Here is a 19,786-nt window from a genome sequence, read left to right on the forward strand (position 1 = left end):
TTTTAGTGTCAATGTCGGACTTCATCAGAGTTTATTCAAAATTGTCCCACAAAATATAATTTTAGAGAGATGACGTCAAAGACGAAAATATTCACTATAGGTCACCAAAGAAATTAGTCTACATTTACATTATATGTATATCATGAAAATATCAGTATCAATTTTTCTGAAAAAACATGAAAATAAATCCCAATTTTTCGAGTTGATACATGAAGGTAATATGAAACTTGAATCTAGGTGAAAAGTGCCAAAAGATGAAAAATTCTACCAAAATTTCACTATGAGTTTCAGAATAAACCGTAAATTTAGGTATAATATTTTTTTTAAGAAAATTGGATTACAAATTATATATTTTAGGATGGAGTTATTTGTATTAATTTTGGACTGTTAATTTTACAAATTTCCATACTTTGCCAAAATCTAACAAAATCCTTCACTTTTTTGGAATATTGTTAAAAGAACAAAGGCTCCAAATCAAATTTCACTATGAGTCTCTCAACAAAAATATCTGTAACCATTACATCCTTTGCAGTCCTTGTTTGTGATATGTAGTTTGGTTTTTTGTATATTACTTAAAGTTTAAATTCCCAATAAACTTTGTCAATTTCTTTGAAACCCAATTTCTTGAACATAGAACGCGAAGCAACATTTTGATCCACTACTGGAGCTGTGATTTCAATATTATTCTCTGCTAAGTATTTTGACATCAACATAACCGCCAGCGAACCAAAACCTTTGCGTTTATGAGACTGATCAACTTGCAATAGGCCAAGGGCTCCTAATGGTAATCTGTAAAAATTAGACTTAAGTACAGCATTTTAAGGGAAATCTCATAACACTTACCTCAAGCACCATGCCACCAAGTTGTCACCCTCAAAAATACCAATACTTTTGTGGAGTCTTATAAGCATTTTTACAAAATGCACAGAACCCTCCGATCTGTGAGGCCATACACTGTTAACTTGTTCAGCATGACTTTCATCCAAATCCTTTATTGTTATGTTTTCAGGTAATCTATACCAAGAGACTAAATTTTATTCATTTTTGAAGAAACAAAAATTAATACAACTCATACCTAATATCGAAATTTAAGGCTTCATTTTTGGAAATGTGATACCAAATAGTACAGTTATTCGAAAATTGTCCGTTGCTCAAACCAGAATCTAGATAATGTTTATCAACGGCCGGCAAAACTCGTTCTTGAAAACCAGCTATCATATTGTCGTTATCAAAACAATTCAAAATTTCGATTAAATCGGAGAGATCATCTTTCAGAGTATTGCAGAACACCTGCTTAAATGTCTGCAAAACAAAGAAATGAAATTATAATTAATAAATAGTTAATGTATAATTCTTTAGATGCTAGTGCTATTTTTTATATAATTTTATTGTAATTTTTTATTATAATAAATATTTGAATAAGTAAATAAATAGTTAATGTAGCCGCTTCCTGTTTACTTACACTTAAATGGGCTGCATATGTTCCACTGTTTTCCCATTCGTTGTTAAGCGAATAAATCTTGAGGGGTAAAGTCGGTTCTTGTCTCTTCCAATCGATAAATGATTGTAGAGTATTATAGCAAGACGCTTTATCTTTATGCTCCGAATATAAATCACGTAGCTGAGGCCATTTCTCTGCCGGTATCTCAATTAATTTATTCATATTTTCTCTTTAACAAATCGAACCGAAAAAATGTCAAAGCTCCACACTTTACAAAGTCTAGAAGAAAACTAAAACTCAATTATAGCAGAAGGTAAAGAGAACGCTTTATCAACGGTTTTTGTTACTGTTGTTTTATTTTAATGTCTACAATGTGGCCGAGTGTAATCATATGTTTTATTATAGTTTTGCGAACATACAACCAAACACACGTGTTATACATTAGAATGGGTAGTTAATAGGCGGAAACAGTGATGCCAGATAAGTTTGGTCGAAAATCGTCAATTTTCGAGAGCCAAAATCGTCGAATCGGCAAAATAGTATTTCAAATCGTCCAAAAATCGGCAAATACAAAAACTTGAATTTCAGTTCAAATTATTACTATATAAGATAAAAAATAAAATATTAAGTAAAGAAAGCATTTCCAATTCTTAAAACAAAACAGTTTTGTGACAAATGGCCATCTACGACATCTAATGTTAAAAAAAAACGATGTTCACTATAGTTCGAGAAGGACTGCACCGATGATCATACCGATCATTTTTTGCCGGTTCTGAGATGTTTGAGGAACAATTATACTATATTATTAAGTAAATAAAAATCTTTTCTTTAAAGAAGAAATTTTTTTAAATTTTGAACGCTTTTTTGACCAAAAAAGTACTAAATTTTTTAAGAAAGTTTCCACAATTTTTTTAATTAATATTTTTAAAATCCTCTCGTCAAAAGACAAGATTATTAGATACTTAATAAGTCAATAGAAATACGTGATGATACGTCCAGTCGTTTTCGAGATAGAGCGGTAGTTGATCATTTGCCACAAAACTATGCAATATTTTTCAACAAAAAAATTACCGATGGTAGATCAAAATGTCATCATGAAAAAAATATTTATTAAAAAAGTCTGGTACTTTTCTTGGAAAAAAATCATAAAAATTATATTTTTTGAGCTTGGTGTGACCCTTTAAACAAAACTAATACAAATATAATTTTAAGAGGTTATTTAATAACCTGCTTATATTATACGTTTTTTTTCGGGTTAACCGTCTTTATGGAATTGACATTTAAAACCCAGTGGCTTTATAAAATTCGGTTATATATAAACGTACTATAATAAGGTGATAGGTTTATGTATTGTTGTCTTTCACAGATCAGTGACCACACAAAAAACTAATTTTTTGTGAAAAAGTCGCCAAAACTAAAAATCGGCGTGTAAAAATCGTAAAATCGGCATTTCTGCTTTATTGGTCTAAAAATCGTCAAAATGCCGATAAATCGGCAAATCTGGCATCACTGGGCAGAAAATATGTGTTTAAAAGAGAAATGGCTAAAACAATGTTTTAATATTTAAATTCAAATAAGAAAATATTATTATTAATTAATTGATTATTAAAATTATTGATTGATTTATATACAAATAACTAATGATGTATATGAAATTAATTCTATTAAAAATTATTTACAACGGTGACTCCAAAGACAACAATCGCTATTATACATATTTATGCAATGGATTAACTGGGTCAGATAAGAGAATTTCTTATTTTCTAACACAAAGGATTGATAATGAACAGCTTTAATAGTAGAAAATGAACTAAAATATATGTTATAGCAAACAATAAACGTTTCTCTGCATAAAAACTAAAACTATTACTATGGCAAAATTTACACATGCAGATAATATTGAACATAATTTATCCCGGCAAAATCTGTTATTACGTACAATGCACTATAGGTAATTTGCCCAGTTTTTGAGCCAAAAAGTCGATTTTCCAACTTTTAATAATAATAATTTTTTAGTGGGCATTGAAAAAAGAACATGTCAAAATTTATTAATATGAATGACATTAATTGAATGACATTTTTCGCGGTTTAAATTGCAGTCAAAGTGAGAATTTCGAAGAAAAACTAAAAAAATAAATATTAAGGCCTATTGCAATGTGTTTAAAACCGTGGAATTATAAACCAAATATAAATATACGAGCCCTAACCACTAATAATTCGTACACCAGGTATTTTTTCACTATTTAACATGAAATTTAATTAACATCAAATGTATGCCCAAAGAGAATAGATTTTTATAAATTTTTGTAGGATTCGTTTTTTAGTCACAATAATGAACTGGTAAATTTTGTTGATCGATTGGAAAATAATTGTGGCCTGTAGATCGATTTTCTGAAAATTCGTCTTTGGCCTCCATACAAAATACTATGAAAAATAAAGAGCGACCAATGGGCACGGGTTATCGTTAACCGATCGTCATACATTTTTGTAGAAATCGTTTTTTTTTTTTTTTGCCACAACAATGAACTGGTAGGGGTTTTCCGGCGATTGGATCATAATTGCGGCCTTTAGAGAATTTTCGTAAAAGTGCACCTTTGGCTCCATACAAATTACTATAGGAACAAAGATCGCTCGGTTGACACGGGTTAAAGTTAACCGATCGCCTTAAAATTTCATATACAAGAAGCCATACATCTCAAGAAAAAGGGAATAGTACAGGCTGCCTACACTTTTCGTGGCCTTGTGTACGTTAAGCGCCACAACAGTAACGAGCCTATCTGCATCTATCATCCTAAGATCATTGATGAGTTTCGAAATGTGGGAGAGGCAGCTAACATCGAATCACAGAACTAACAGACGCAAATCATTCACAATATTTTGGATAGCTTACAGTTCGTACATTAATACTATCTTTTATATTTTTAACACATTTTGCTTAATTTGTTTTTATAATTTTATTATTCATTTGTGTATCTTTTCATTTTCAACGTTTTTATTTAAAATTTTGTCATTTGTTTACTCTGTTACAATATGGATATCTGCTTTAATCTTACTTATATGCGCTGCTGATACCCCAACTATCATTCCCTTCACTGTCAGTGACACAAATGGGTAGTGTAGACAGTGTATCCAAAGACGTTACCAAAAATCTTGTTAAAATCCTTGCAAAACAAAGAAACGGAGTACAAATATGTCACATTAACGCACAAAGTATAGTAAATAAAACCGATGAGTTCAAGTATATATTTGAAAGTTCTGGCATTGATGTTATATGCATCACAGAAACCTGGCTTAACTCATCTATACCCGACACTTTTATCAAAATGCAGGGTTATTCCGTATTTAGAAGTGATAGAGAAAGACGTGGGGAAGGTGTAGCAATCTTCGCAAGGAACGTTCTTAAACCAAAGTTTCGTTTAAAATCGAGTAATGGCGACAAGATAGAATATATTTTTATTGATCTCAACTCCAACGATAAGAAAATGTTGTTAGGTTGCATCTATCGGCCGAATAACACCATCGATTTTGGTGACTTCAATGGTATTTTGGAAACTCTGGCTCTGGGGTACCATGAAGTAGTCATGCCGGGTGACTTTAATTCAAATATTCTCGTTGACCCAACTTTAACAAATAACATGTTCTCGTTTGGTTTATACCCTACCAACAAAACACGCCGTACTCATTTCTCAACTTCTGCAAACACACTGCTTGATTTATTCTTTGTGAGCAATCCAAATAATATTCTCCTTTATGATCAAGTTTCTGCCCCATGCTTCTCCAAGCATGATTTGATATTCTTATCTTATGACTTTAACATACATATAGTTGAAGAAACGTATTCTTATCGGGACTTCAGAAATATAGATTACAACTACTTAGATGATATGTTCAGTCAAATTGACTGGAGTGAATTATACGCTTTAACCACTGTAGATCAGCAACTTGCTTTCCTTCAAAATAATATCATTTTCTTGTACAATGCAACTGTTCCTATTAAAACCAAACGAACCAACACGAATAGTAAGCCATGGTTTAATACCCATATCAAAAATGCCATAGTTAACAGAGATAAAGCGTATTGTAGGTGGAAAAGGTTTAAAACCCCAGAACTATACGATGAATTCCGAACAGCGCGGAAAATCGTTAACACAACCATTAATTCTGCAAAAACCGATTATTATGTCAATAAATTCAGTTCAGCCCTAGACTCTAAGTGTAATTGGAAAATTATAAAAGACATCGGTATTGGTAAAACTAAAAACCTTGGACATTGCCACGAAGACCCCGATGTACTCAATAAAACATTTATTAGCATACCAACAGTACAAGCCGACCCATCTTTTTATTCCACTGATTATGTAACTCTGAATCGCACAAGTGGTGAAGGCAATTTTGAGTTCAGTTGTGTCACCCGTGATGAAGTCTTGAAATGTTTTGCAGATATTAAGTCTAATGCTATTGGTCCTGACGGTGTTGACCCAAAGTTCATTCGAATACTCATACCTCGTATTATACCATTCCTAACCTACTTGTTTAATAATATCCTTACCTCTAGCACTTACCCAAACGATTGGAAGCATGCAAAGATTATACCAGTGCCCAAGACAAACAAAGAATATAGGCCCATAGCAATTCTGTGCTATTTTTCAAAAATTTTCGAAAAAATCATTTACAAACAAATCTTACAGTATCTTCAAAGAGAATCTCTGCTAACTGATGTGCAATCTGGTTTTAGAACTAACCACAGTTGCATTACAGCACTGTTAGATGTTTCCGAATCTATTAGGGGTGATATTGATGAAAATAAGGTATGTTTCTTAGTCCTCCTTGACCATTCAAAAGCGTTCGACACCGTCGACCACCAAAACCTCTGTTTCAAACTACGCCATTTTTTCAGCTTTACTACTACATCAACAAAGCTTATAATGTCCTATCTCACTAATAGAACACAATCCGTATATATTGGGTCATCGAATTCGAAACCATTAGCAGTTGGAAAAGGAGTACCTCAAGGATCCATTGTTGGTCCACTTCTTTTTTCAATGTATGATAATGATCTCCCTGATCAACTAGTTTACAGTAGAGTACATATGTACGCGGACGATGTTCAAATTTATTTGAGCAGCCAACTGAATGATATTAGTCAGTCACTTGTTAAACTCAACAGTGATCTGCACAATGTATGTGAATGGGCCAAGGCAAATGGTCTAGTTTTAAATCCTACTAAATCAAAATGTTTGATTATACACAAAAATAAAAAAATGTCTTTGCAAAATATCGACGTATATATTAACAACGAAAAGGTTGAAGTTGTACCCACTGCCAAAAATTTAGGGGTTGTATTTAATAATTCACTCAGCTGGTCACATCACATAAACACAGCCGTTGGGCAGACATTTGCGAAATTACGTACGCTCTGGTTAACGCATTCATTCACACCACTTAAAATTCGAAGTCTCATAGCTAAAACTATTTTGGTTCCCAGGTTGCTATACGGAAGTGAACTCTTTGGAAATTGTGACACTATAAGTCGTGATAAATTAAATGTGGCGTATAACTCTATAATAAGATACGTATATGGATTAAGAAGAACCCAAAATGTTTCCCTTTACGCAAATTCTCTTTATGGGTTCAGTTTTAACTCACTCATTAAAATAAAGTCATTGCAATTCCTTCACAAGATCATAACCAAACAAACACCTAAAAATCTATTCCAAAGAATCACATTTGGCAGATCCAAAAGAGGAAGAAGGATTAAACCTCTAAGGCGACGAAGCCTAGTTTCAGAATGGCAGTTCTTTGTTAGTTCAGTACGTCTTTGGAACACGTTACCACACAATTTGCAGTGTATCAGCAACGCATATATTTTTAAAAACAAGCTTAAAAGCTTTTTTCATCCACATCGTAAAATCAATTTATTTTGTCCCTTATTTACCGATCAACTAAGTTATCACAATTTTAATTTAAAATGTTTATTTTTATAATTTTAATAATTTTTATAATTTGTATTTTAATTTGGAGAAATGATTGTACTTATAAACCTGTACCGTAATTTATAAGACATTGTCTTGTTGTGCAGGTATAAATAAATAAATAAATAAAAATAAATAAATAAGGTTTTTGGATCAAATGGAAACAAATTTAGAGGGTAGAGCTCCAAAATAAATTAAAAATTGTTTTATTTGGGCAACCGAAATATACATACTTTAATAACACATTGTTAAAATAGGCTCTGTGTACGAATTAATTGTGGTTAGGGCTCGTATGTAAAATGGAATAGATTGGCCATTGCTAGTGCAATTTATTTAATATATAATAAAGCTTAAATATTTTGTGTAGCGACCAAAAAACACTAAAAGTGGAAAAAAATATTTTATTTTTCTTAAACTCACTTCATATTGACTTTTACTAAATTGGTCGTGTTTGGCCGCGATTTTGGCACCTAGAACACTACTGAGAGTCTTCTGCATTGGTGTTACAGCATTTCAAAACCCGATTTTGCCCGTTTTTTGATATTTATCTGATTTTGTTAGGTTACTTCTCAATAAAAAGTTTTAAAATTGTGGACTTTTGGTTTGTGGAACTAAATAACAAATATAAAAATATTATTGTTTGCAATTTCATTGCAATTAAAATAAGCAATGGCGACAAATTTTTCGTTATATCCTTGGTTTTCTATAAACGGTGCGGCAGTAGTAAGCTTTATTTTATCTCTCTCTAACATATTAATCGTTGATACAATTTAAAGGAGTACTAAACTCGACTTTATGAACGTATATTTGAAAAATTTCCAAAATTGTAATAGCAATTCGTCTGAAAACCTACCCGCGGGATCAAAATTTTTGCTACTTACTACCATGATCTTTTTAAACAGTTTGTTGTGTTCGTTATATACGTAGTTGCTTATAACCGTTGTTCGTTATATCCGAATTTATCTGTAGAAATCTTTGTTTTATTTCACTTTTACACATAAATAATTTAAAAAGTTAAAAAATCCTTTAATTCCGTCGTTATTAATTTTTGCCTCAAAAACATGGCAAATTACCTATAGTGCAATGTTACTAAACAATTTTTTAAACATTACTTGGCATATTATACACTACACCTTGAAGTTATATGTCGAGATTTAGTGTCGTCTACAAAATTGTTCACGATATTCCATTTTTTATATAAATATCATAAATCTAAGATAACACTTGGCAACCCTGAAGAAACTTACTTCTCCAATTGAGAATGCATACGAAAACACGAATAAAATTGTATGAATTTTTGATGATACCAGAAACTTCCTAAAAGAAATAGAGCATAAAATATTATTGACATCGGCAGGTAAAGGAAATAAGACTGTAATCATGTACACAGTCTTACATAAATATACGTACGCCCCATAAATCTCGGGCTTTAGAAAAAGTAAGGATATTTATGAAATTCCAAGTACACAGGTTTATTTCGTCTCACTAATAAACAATATTTAATACAACAAAAGTATATTCCATAATATAAATAACGGTAAATTTTACAAAAACCAAAAAATGATACTTACAAAAGTATACATTAGAGATATAACTTTTTGCACTTTTTCATTATTAGAACAAAATTCCCCACATGGTACTGGTGTTGTATTTTTGTAGAAAACAAATACGATGCTCACAAGCAAAGTCAACAAAAACAGCCTGTAACTTTCGCGAATTCATTGCAAATGACCCCATATTCCCTGGTCCAATAGGTGAAAAAAATAGAAACATAAAGTGCACGAGTTTATAAAGAAAAACCAAAAATTGCAATAGTGTCAAAAAATCTTAATATGGTCCGAAATGGCGCGATTTTAGAACAATTGGTCCAGAACGCTTTGATAATGATTTTAAATTAGATTACAAAAAAAAAAAAAATTTAATAAAAAGCAAATATGTTGTTATGACAGATAAAATTAAAAAATGCATTACAGAACTTCAATGCATTTGGTGCGGAAACTTTTTTCGCGATAGAGAAAAATTGACACCGTATTTCATAATAGTTTTCCATGCTCTACACGGCTATGTGGTGGTATTTTTTTGGTTATAGCCCTAGTATACATACGCCCCAAGGAAATATGGGTATTATCGTACAATTTATGGAATTAGCAGCAAAATTTATACATTTTATTGTTTTGGCGAATGTGTCTGGGTGTCCGAGATATATTTTAGAGAAAAAAAAATAATTTTTGGGTGTTAAATGCCGTTATTTAATGCCAAACTTCTTGTATAGCTCGTTAAAGCGGGCCCTTGCCGATTTCTTTCCGTTTTAGGTAATTAAGTATACAAAAGCCACAATATTAGTGTCAGATTATAGATTTTGATATCTTAGAAAGCTTTTTAGTTGACCTTGTGCATAACACACCTTCCTGGGTGTCGATAAATTCACATTTTTCCTGGGATATCTCAGGAAGTTAATAGATTCCTCGGAATTCTTGGCTCAAATTACATACAGACGACCTTGAATTGTGTTTTAATATGGTGTTATATAATCCTTGGACACCAATTGAATCAGAAATGTGAACTATTCTGTTAAAAACCTGCTCCCAGAGCATCAAAATATAATCACTACCAAAAAGCATGAAATTTACACTGTGAACAACGTAGTTTTCGTATTATGACCATTACCGTCAATATAAGGTCGGAAAGTATCGGATAATTGTACATTTCTGATTCAATTGGTGTCCAAGGATTATATAACACCATATTAAAACACAATTCAAGGTCGTCTGTATGTAATTTGAGCCAAGAATTCCGAGGAATCTATTAACTTCCTGAGATATCCCAGGAAAAATGTGAATTTATCGACACCCAGGAAGGTGTGTTATGCACAAGGTCAACTAAAAAGCTTTCTAGGATCTCAAAATCTATAATCTGACACTAATATTGTGGCTTTTGTATACTCAAATACCTAAACCGGAAAGAAATCAGCGAGGGTCCGCTTTATCGAGCTATACAAGAAGTTTGGCATTAAATAACGGCACTTAACACCCAAAAAATATTTTTTTCTCTAAAATATATCTCGGACACCCAGACACATTCGCCAAAACAATAAAATGTATAAATTTTGCTGCTAATTCCATAAATTGTACGATAATACTCATATTTTCTTGGGGCGTATGTATACTTTTGTAAGTATCATTTTTTGGTTTCTGTAAAATTTACCGTTATTTATATTATGGAATATACTTTTGTTGTATTAAATATTGTTTATTAGTGAGACGAAATAAACCTGTGTACTTGGAATTTCATAAATATAATTACTTTTTCTAAAACCCGAGATTTATGAGGCGTACGTATACTTATGTAAGACTGTGTACAAGGAAGATTACACAGAAAACTCAACAAATTACTTCAAGATAAATCGACTTACAAAATAATAAGAGAGGACCCAACACAGAATCTTCAAAGAATAAAAAACAAATTAATAACTGAACTGCAAAATAAAAATATAATTAAAAAAATGGGAAAAAATCACAATTGACAAGCTTAGCCGCAATAGCACCAGAACTTTACGGACTACCCAAGATTCATAAAGAAAACATTCCTCTCAGACCAATTACATTTTCGACAAATGTACCATGCTACAATATGGCCCAATATATAGGAAAAATCCTGAAAACTCTAAAAAACAGTATGGAACTTAAAGAAAAGCTAAAAAACATAACCTTGGACAAGGAAGACATTATTGTTTCATTTGACGTAGTATCGTTATTCACGAACATATCAACGCATCTAGCTATAAAAAACATCATGGAAAAATGTGCAATTCTTCAAGAAACTACAAAAATACCGAAACAAACCTTTCTAAAAATATTAAATTTAGTTTTAAAGGTCAATAACTACTTCCAATACAATGACAAAATTTACCATCAGACCTATGGTATGCCAATGGGCAATCCATTGTCTCCTACGATTGCAAACATCGTACTTGACACACTACTAGACGACGTTATTACCGAACTCAACGAAAAGAACATCAAAATGAAACTGCTTACAAAGTATGTAGATGATAAATAAAAATGACGAGGAAACGATACTAAAACTCCTAAATAATTACCATTGAAAGGGAAGAATGTAGCAAATTGCCGTATTTAGGCATGCTAATAATAAAAGAAGAAGACAACATATTAACAGAATGGTATACAAAAGAGACATCATCGGGAAGAATTATAAACTATCACTCGACGCAACCAAAAAATGAAAATAAACACAGCAAGGAGCCTCTTAAATAAAATATTAAATATAACGGACAACAATTTTTTGAAGAAAAACAAAAAAGTTCACTGGGATACTGGAGAAAAATAGTTACCCACCTAATGTTATTAAAAACATAATACAAAACATCAACATAAAAAACACTACCGAAAAAGAAACAGAAACGAAGGATATTAATTTTTTCAGTGTATCGTATTTGCCAAAATTGACAGACACAAAAAACCTTAGAAGCATCATTAATGACACAGCAACAACAAAGGTAGCACACAAATCAAACGAAACATTGAGAACGATATTTAAACGACGAAAAACAAAAGGAGAAGAAATGAACCAAAACAATGTTGTATATGAGATCACATGTAGAGGTAACGAGAAAGAGGAATGCAGGAAGGTGTATGTAGGCCAGCCAAGATCACCCATATACGTTAACGTGACTACAACAACAACATATGTTCTCATTTTTTCTCATCTGCCGTGCTTTAGCAAAGGGATGGCTCGCTCAGAGAGACTAATGCACAAAATATTTTGAGCACCACCGATGTAGGCACAACAAAAAGAATGCTGTCAATGAGAATGAGTGAACATGAAGCGGATGTAAAAAAGGGAACCGAAAAAACAGCACTATCATAACATATGAAAGAGAATGGTCATACAGCTGATTGGAAAAACGTCAAAATATTAGACAAGGAGAAAAGGGAAAATAGAAGATATACACTTGAAAGCCTACGTATACAACAAGGACTAGACATATCTATGAACACAAAAGAAGACAAAGATAAAACAAACCTTCAGTATTCCATTGCAATAATGATTTAGCTTTAATTTACTGTGATTTATTTATTTATTTTTTGTTTTGATTATTTATTTCATTATATTAATTATGTGTTATGGAGTCCAGTTTTTAATATTAACAAGAATGAATAGTTATGAAAAGTAAATAATGTAAGTAATAATTAAAGTGCAATAGCTGAAACAATGCTTAATCGATCATAAATCTATTTCTAAATTGTTACCAGAATTTCAATAATAAAAAAGCTCTTGAAAAAAGCCGGCGAAACATCGAGCGAGAAATGAAATAAAACTCGTTTTATTGCCAAAAATTCATCTGACCAAGAACAGCCCAACAAAAAATCAAAACTGATTGTATGAATTCATTCTTTTTAGTTATTCATTTATCTTTACCCAAAAAGCATCTATTCTTTCCGATTAAATCAAAACATTACACATTTCACTCAAACAAAAAGCATGTCTGACGAAGCAAATAATAAGAAATTAATTGAAATTCACAATGCTGAGGATCTTCAGAAGCTAAGAGACCATTATTTAAAAGAGTGGCCCCAACACTGTGTTGGCTACTATTGTTTGAACAATTTTTACAAATGGAAAAAAGTGAATGGCAACATTAAGAATTTAAAAATCTACACACTGAGAGAAGAGAGCGATCATGTCGAAGCTCTCTACGTTATTGTGGACCGGTATCAATTGTTTATTGGTTCTCTGAATACCAGCAACTGTGAGAATCTCTCCAAAGCATTGGAACAATTGGATTGGTCTGGTGGATTGAAAGTAAGCTCTTTTCGTGAATGCCATCGACAGTCGGTAGTAAATGTTGTGCAAAACCGATGCTTACAGTGTGAATATGATAGTCTGACACTTATGTATTATATGCCGCATCATAAGGCGAAAGAATTGGAAATATGGTAAGAATTGATATTAAATTTGGACAAGAAATTACGACAAATGAAATTAAAACAAACAAGAAAAAAAATAAAGATCAGCCGGCCCGAACTTTTCATACCTTGTTCGACCACGAATACACCAAATTACTAAATTAGGTAAAAAATTTACCTAAAAATGTCTTCAATTTGTTGGTGCTTTCTATTGGGGATATACCAAAACATGGGCCTATGTGGACGATTTGTGGTGGATGTGAGGTACCGTTCTATAAGGGCTATACCAAAAAATGGACCTATGTGCACAATTGTTGGTGGAGAAGTTTCGGGAAGATTGAGAACAAATGTAAAATTTTAGCTAGTTCGGTTAAAAATAGTCGCTAATATCCTACCGAAAATCGCTAGGTACCGTTTTATGGGGGCTATGCCAAAACAAGACCTATGTTGACGATTTTTGTTGAGAAGTTTAGTGACCGCTAAAAACCTCAAGTGTCCAATTACACCTAGTTCGGTTAAAAATTATAGCTAAAATCAAAATGCCGAAAATTGGGTGGTACCGTAATATGGGGGTTATTCCAAAACATGGACCTATATTGACGATTTTTGGGGGCATCGTTACATGGAGGCTATACCAAAACATATACCTATATAAACAATTTTTGTTACAGAAGCGCTGTGACCACTAAAAACCTCAAATTGCAGCAAGTTTAGTTAGAAATTGTATTTTAAATCATCAAAATACCGAAAATCAGAAGGTACCGTTATATGAGGGTTATACCAAAACGTAGGCTAATATAGTCCATCTTCGAACTTGACCTGCCTATGACAAAAATACACTTTGGTACAAAAATATAGCGTTTGTTATATGTGGACCATACCAAAACCTTGAAACATGTTAACATTTTTTGCTGGAGAAGCTTTTTGACGACTTTGAACCCTAAATTACATCATTGTATGGGGTTTATACGAAAATGTAAACATGCGCCCACAATTTTTGATGATAAGTTCTTTGACCACTAAGAACCCTAAATACCATAGTCAATTTAGACCAAAATGGCATATGAAAACTTTAAATGAGTGGTACCTTTCAAAGGGATCTGTTCCAAAACGACGACCTGCGTCCACAGTTTTTACGGAAGAAGTTTTTACAACCCATTTAGACCAAAAATTTAGATAAAAACTTCAAAATACCTCAAATAGTGTAGGACCGTTATATGCGGGATATACCAAAACGTAGATCTATGTACCCTTTCACAAGGCCTTACCACTTTAAACCCTAAATGCCGAATTAAATCCAATTCTGGGTGAAAATTCGATAAAAACAAAACTTCATAATACGGTGATGTATGTCGATGAAAACTTTAAAATAACTAAAACAGGACGATACCGTTATATGGGGGCTAGGCGCATCTGTGCATGTTACAATGATTACAACAGACGGATGGGCGTATGTGTATATATCGATTCAGAATTGTACTTTTATAAAGAATATATGTATATATATTAGGCCGTGGCGATTTGTGTGGAAGGAAAAAACCTCATTGGGCCCTTCGCGTTTCTGATTCCTGGGATTGAACTGAGCAAAAAAGTCCACTGGACCATATGTCTACCGCGAAAATCGAGCCTCCCGATTTTGACTTTAAGTTTTTTATTTTGGCGTTTTTGGATATTTTGGCATATAACAGCCAAACCATTGAGATTTGCGACCCAACACAAGGTCCAACATTGTAGCCAGCACAATAATTAAGAACTCTATAGTACATCGCGAAATTATTGGAATGCTCCTGGAATGCATTGCAAATGATTACTTCAATGCGTTACCAACTAAAAAATAAACGTAATATACCCTCCCTACTGCGATGAAGGGTATAAAGAACTTATTTTTACGTATATTGATTTTTTATTGAATTGCCTTATATGTTAGATTTGATCAAATAAAATCAAATAAAAACTCATCAAAATATAATACCGGAATACGAGGTTGTAAATACCCAGCGAAAAGTTTGCCTCCAAAGAGGCAGTTAAATGATATGTACAAGTGATTTGGAAGTGCATCAAATTATGCATTTTCACTCATGATTTTTACAAGGGAGTGACCCTGGAAAGAGGCACTCCATTGCACCGCATTTTAACTGACCCTTTGGCATTGCATTTTAACTGAACCTTTGGCACTGCATTTTAACTGACCCTTTGGCATTGCATTTTAACTGACCCTTTGGGGTAGAATAGGAGGCAGTCCAGAGCACGTGTTTTGAATAACAAAATAAAATGCATTTATTATTTGTGTAAAACAAAAATATTAATAACTTTATTAAATTAACACAAATTATGAAAATTCTCTATGTCCCGGGCCACACTACAGTAATTTCACTGAAATTTTGATATGAAATTATGCGTCTCTAATTGCTGTAGTGGGGAGTTCGATTTAAGAACACCTAATTTCATGAAATTTTTTAATGAAATTCACGCTAGTGTGGACCGGGACTATTGAATTCAATCGCAAAAATGTGTGTTTCCACCGCTCTTCATTTAATCCAAGCTTAAGTGCTTTTGCTTCATCTGCTAAATGGGTTTGATATTGTCTTCCCACCACTAGTTAAGATTTCGACATGTACTCAAACTCACTTCTCGTGAGTTACCGGAAAAATGTTCACAAATTAAATATAATTTAGTTTGTATTAACAAATGTTTGGAAATGTTAACACGATTATCTCTTTTTGGAAATGTATTTCGCTACCTGTAGAGATGTACAAACTGATTTATGTACATGTAGGGATCTCTAACAACTGCTAATAAAATATAGTGAACGGAGTGCCTTTTTCACGACTCCGTTGAACTGCCTCCGGATGTTGTTAAAATGTGACAAATGGATGTGATTCTTTGGATTGCATTAAAATGCGGCTAAAATGTGAGGAATGGAGTGCCTTTTTCACGACTCCGTTTGAACTGCATAAAAACATGCCGTGAAAGAACTAATCTACATTGCACTACTTCGAATTAATTTTGCTGGGTAGTCATCACCCTAGTATACACACGCATCAAGTTACTACTCCAATTTAGAGTGAATCGCATAGAGAGATTTGCTTATTTCACAAATAAATATATTTCTTATCTTCAAAATTCCAGTTGCCCCAAAGGATATTACGTCAAGCCTCTTTCTTCAGCTACTGATGCTGAAATAATTGATTCGCTATGGCCCAATCGGCATCAAGGTTCCTTGTTTTTCATAAAACGACAAATCGATTGGAATGCAAATATGGGCGTTTATGTTGATGGAACAAATGAATTAGTTGCATGGTGTTTGCGGTAAGTGACAGCATCGTTATAGAAGCTACTCAAATATATTTATAAAATAAAAACCGAATATAGTTTACAGGGTGGATTTTTAGGAGCTCTACAAGTCAAACATGAATACAAACGACTGGGGCTAGGAAGTGTTGTAACCCGTGCTATTTCTCGTTCTTTAGGTGAGCAGGGTGAAGATGTGATGGCACTTGTCTTCGAAGACAATCGACCTTCGCGAGGCATGTTTGAAAACCTCGGTTTTACTGTAACTGATCGCTGTTATTGGCTGCGTACTTTACCCACAGTGGAGAATTTTAGCTGGCCCGATGGAGAATAATCGTCGAAGAGAATACAAATACCTCGTGCTCTAATCTGGTACCCACCGAAGTATTTTCAAGCGTACGAATAATAATTTACAAAAAAATAACATTCTCAGTTGCAATGCATACATTGTTTAATCTACACGCTTGTGTGTGTGTCATAAATTTACCAGCGTATTTAATTTACAATAAATAATAAACAACAGAAAAATATGACAGAGTTAAAGGTTCTACAAAGTGCTGAAGATTTGAAAATACTTCGTGACTTATATGACGAGACGTCTTTGAAAACTCGGCATGGCTACTACACGTTGACGAATTACATTCGGTGGTTTGAACGGAATCCACAATTGGATTCTGTAAATGTTCATGTGCTCAGTCATTCATGGCAGAAAACAGGTTTCTTTATTATCGAAGTAAATTATGAAAAATATGTGCACCCCCATGGTAGAATTATACAAGGTAACAGCTATACCCAGCTGATTGAACTGTGCTGTAATATTAGTGTCAAATTCCATAAGACATTTTAAATTTTTATTTGTACTTTCGATGTACATTAGGAATAATAAAACAATATTACCGAAATCTGTCATGTCTATTAGATGGAATCTCGTCAAAGTACCTAAGATGCGGAGGCACAATATTTGTTAATACTGCGGAATTTTTTAAAATTTAAAAAAAAGTAAAGAATATTAGTTTTTGAAAATAAAATGTTGTGTTTACATTTGCCGGTGACACTAACATTACAAACATAAACAAAATCTCCCAATAGTAAGTGTCTTAAAGACAACATCGATGAATCGTGCACGACATTTTCAATTCGTTCACGACTCTTTGCATACAACTCTTTGGAATAGTTGACGACTTTTTCTCACAAGTGTCCCAGTATTCATGCACGACAACATGCACGACAATGTAAGCGAAGCTGTCGTCGGTGACAAGTTCGAAGACAAAAAACCCTAGATTTTCTTAACATAAAAAATATAAAATGTATGTACATATACATAAATATAAACTACATAATACAAAATCATTTCCGCGGCCTATAATCCAAAACGGCCCTATAACAACAACTCCTAGGACGGATAGACTTTTTAGGCGAATTCTGCAAAGAATAGAACATTATGCACAATCTTGTGATGTATAAATATACATATGTATTTATGTCATTTATACACTTCCATTTAAATGTTTCCAGGAGCATGTTACAATATAATAGACTCAAAATAAAAAATCCAATTCCATGTTGATTACTTCATTACAAACAAAATTATTGTTTTAAAGTTCATATGTATGTTAGTCAAAGTGTTTCTGTAATGTTTAAACGATTTCAGTCGTATTAAAAAATTAACAATTTCTAGATATATTATATTTACAATTATTTCATAGCATATTTTGTTTGAGTAATTTTAGTTTTTTTTTATTGTGACACATTGCAAGAAGTTGACATGCATCGTGTCGTTCACGATAATTTCAGAAATTTCATCAATGAATCGTCGACGAAAATGTCATCGAAGACTCGATTTTCTATTGGGCTATGTGGCTGTTGTTGAGTTGTATTTGTTTTAGTATTGACTTTACCTTGTATTGTTGTACCATTATGTACCCCCTAAATATTTGCAACTCTATATATGGCCCTTTCTATTCCCTCCAACAGGATGACTACCAGTTTTATATTAATTGTGTGGTATACAATGAATTGGAGGTAACAACAGCTCTTCGGTCAATGAACTGGGACAAGGAATTTAAAATTACAGCCATTCCGGCATCACTCATTGTCATTGTGGAGAAAACCCTGGGAGAGTTAGAATTAAAATTCAAGAAGGTTCCCCTACAAATATATCAACAAGTTCGGAACCATGCTATGCCCACTAATACGATGTAAGTAGAATGCAGTATCGTAAGAAAAACGACAAAATATACAAACGAATTTGTTTCAAAATCAAAGAAATTTTTAATTATGGAAGACGCAGTCGAAATAGATGTTTTCGGGATTCCCAACTAATTCTTAAATCATCTAAAATATGTAAACAGTTTTTATACCCTACCTAAGGGGTATTATGTCTTTGTGCATTTGTATGTAACATACAAAACGAAACGAAATAGACCCATAGTTCCTTTCGGGGATATACATATAATCACTTTCTGAGTCAATTTATGCATGTCCGTCCGTCCGACTGTCCATGTATTTTTGTTCGCAACGATTCAGCTGAAAATTAGGGAATATAATTTTTTAGCTATTGGAAGAACGCTATTGCTTTTGGGGAAAATCGGTTCAGATTTGTATATAGCTCCCATATATATTTTCGGCCGTTTTGACGTACGAGGGCGGTTCGGAAACTTCTTAGCCTATCAATGAAAGAGAATAGTTAGTTTTTCAAAAATATTTTTATTTTTCAATATAATCTCCTGAAACTTCAATACACTTAGTCCAACGCTTTTCTATCAATTCTATCCCTTGATTAAAATAGTTTTCCTCAAGGTCTTCAAAATAGTGGTTTACAACTGTAATTGCATCTTCATTTGAGGTAAAACGCTTGCCAGCAAGGAATTTTTTTTAGATTTGGGAACAAGTAAAAGTCACTGAGAGCTAAATCAGGAGAATAAGGTGGGTGGTTAAGCAACTCGTACTTTAATTCGTTGATTTTAGCCATTGTTAAAACACTCTTGTGCGCTGGTGCGTTGTCTTGATGAAAAATTATTTTTTTGTGTTGTAAGCCAGGACGTTTTTCTCGAATTTCTACATTTAATTGATCCAAAAGGTTGCAATAGTACTCTGAATTTATTGTTTTACCCTTTTGCAGATAGTCAATCAATAAAATACCTTTGAAGTCCCAA

General features: G+C 32.8%; 3 protein-coding genes across 4 annotated transcripts in view; 2 read left to right on the forward strand and 1 right to left on the reverse strand.

Moving 5' to 3' along the window:
- LOC141392023 (uncharacterized) lies at nt 1-12,914 on the reverse strand. The gene is made up of 5 exons (XM_073964928.1): nt 12,853-12,914; nt 1,463-1,731; nt 1,076-1,302; nt 844-1,014; nt 1-789 (listed from the first exon to the last, which is right to left on the reverse strand). Exons 2-5 carry the CDS (start codon nt 1,661-1,663, stop codon nt 573-575), a joined length of 816 nt encoding a protein of 271 aa, XP_073821029.1. The 5' UTR covers nt 1,664-1,731; nt 12,853-12,914; the 3' UTR covers nt 1-572.
- On the forward strand, nt 12,859-16,965 carry LOC141392019 (uncharacterized). Its single transcript, XM_073964921.1, has 3 exons — nt 12,859-13,370; nt 16,470-16,649; nt 16,713-16,965. Exons 1-3 carry the CDS (start codon nt 12,916-12,918, stop codon nt 16,963-16,965), a joined length of 888 nt encoding a protein of 295 aa, XP_073821022.1. The 5' UTR covers nt 12,859-12,915.
- Nucleotides 16,720-19,786, forward strand: part of LOC141392020 (uncharacterized) — a 10,826-nt gene continuing 7,759 nt past the window's right edge. Inside the window, exons 1-2 of one of the 2 annotated variants that reach the window (XM_073964923.1) lie at nt 16,720-17,660; nt 18,310-18,829. In XM_073964923.1, the coding sequence (XP_073821024.1) occupies nt 18,486-18,829 (344 nt within the window). In that variant the 5' untranslated portion in view covers nt 16,720-17,660; nt 18,310-18,485. The remainder of the gene's footprint in view (nt 17,661-18,309; nt 18,830-19,786) is intronic. The other variant, XM_073964922.1, reaches the window with a different exon arrangement.

Source organism: Musca autumnalis, unplaced genomic scaffold (genome assembly GCF_047663935.1).
Source record: "Musca autumnalis isolate F117 unplaced genomic scaffold, ASM4766393v1 scaffold_2, whole genome shotgun sequence".
Classification (NCBI taxonomy): domain Eukaryota; kingdom Metazoa; phylum Arthropoda; class Insecta; order Diptera; family Muscidae; genus Musca; species Musca autumnalis.

Coding starts and splice junctions, on each gene's coding strand:
- LOC141392023 (XM_073964928.1), bottom strand. CDS start 1,663: ATGAATAAATTAATTGAGATACCGGCAGAGAAATGGCCTCAGCTACGT. Junction 1,015..1,075: donor GCCTTAAATTTCGATATTAG/GTATGAGTTGTA, acceptor CTCTTGGTATAG/ATTACCTGAAAACATAACAA. Junction 790..843: donor TTGGTGGCATGGTGCTTGAG/GTAAGTGTTATG, acceptor TAATTTTTACAG/ATTACCATTAGGAGCCCTTG.
- LOC141392019 (XM_073964921.1), top strand. CDS start 12,916: ATGTCTGACGAAGCAAATAATAAGAAATTAATTGAAATTCACAATGCT. Junction 13,371..16,469: donor GCGAAAGAATTGGAAATATG/GTAAGAATTGAT, acceptor TCAAAATTCCAG/TTGCCCCAAAGGATATTACG. Junction 16,650..16,712: donor TTAGTTGCATGGTGTTTGCG/GTAAGTGACAGC, acceptor AACCGAATATAG/TTTACAGGGTGGATTTTTAG.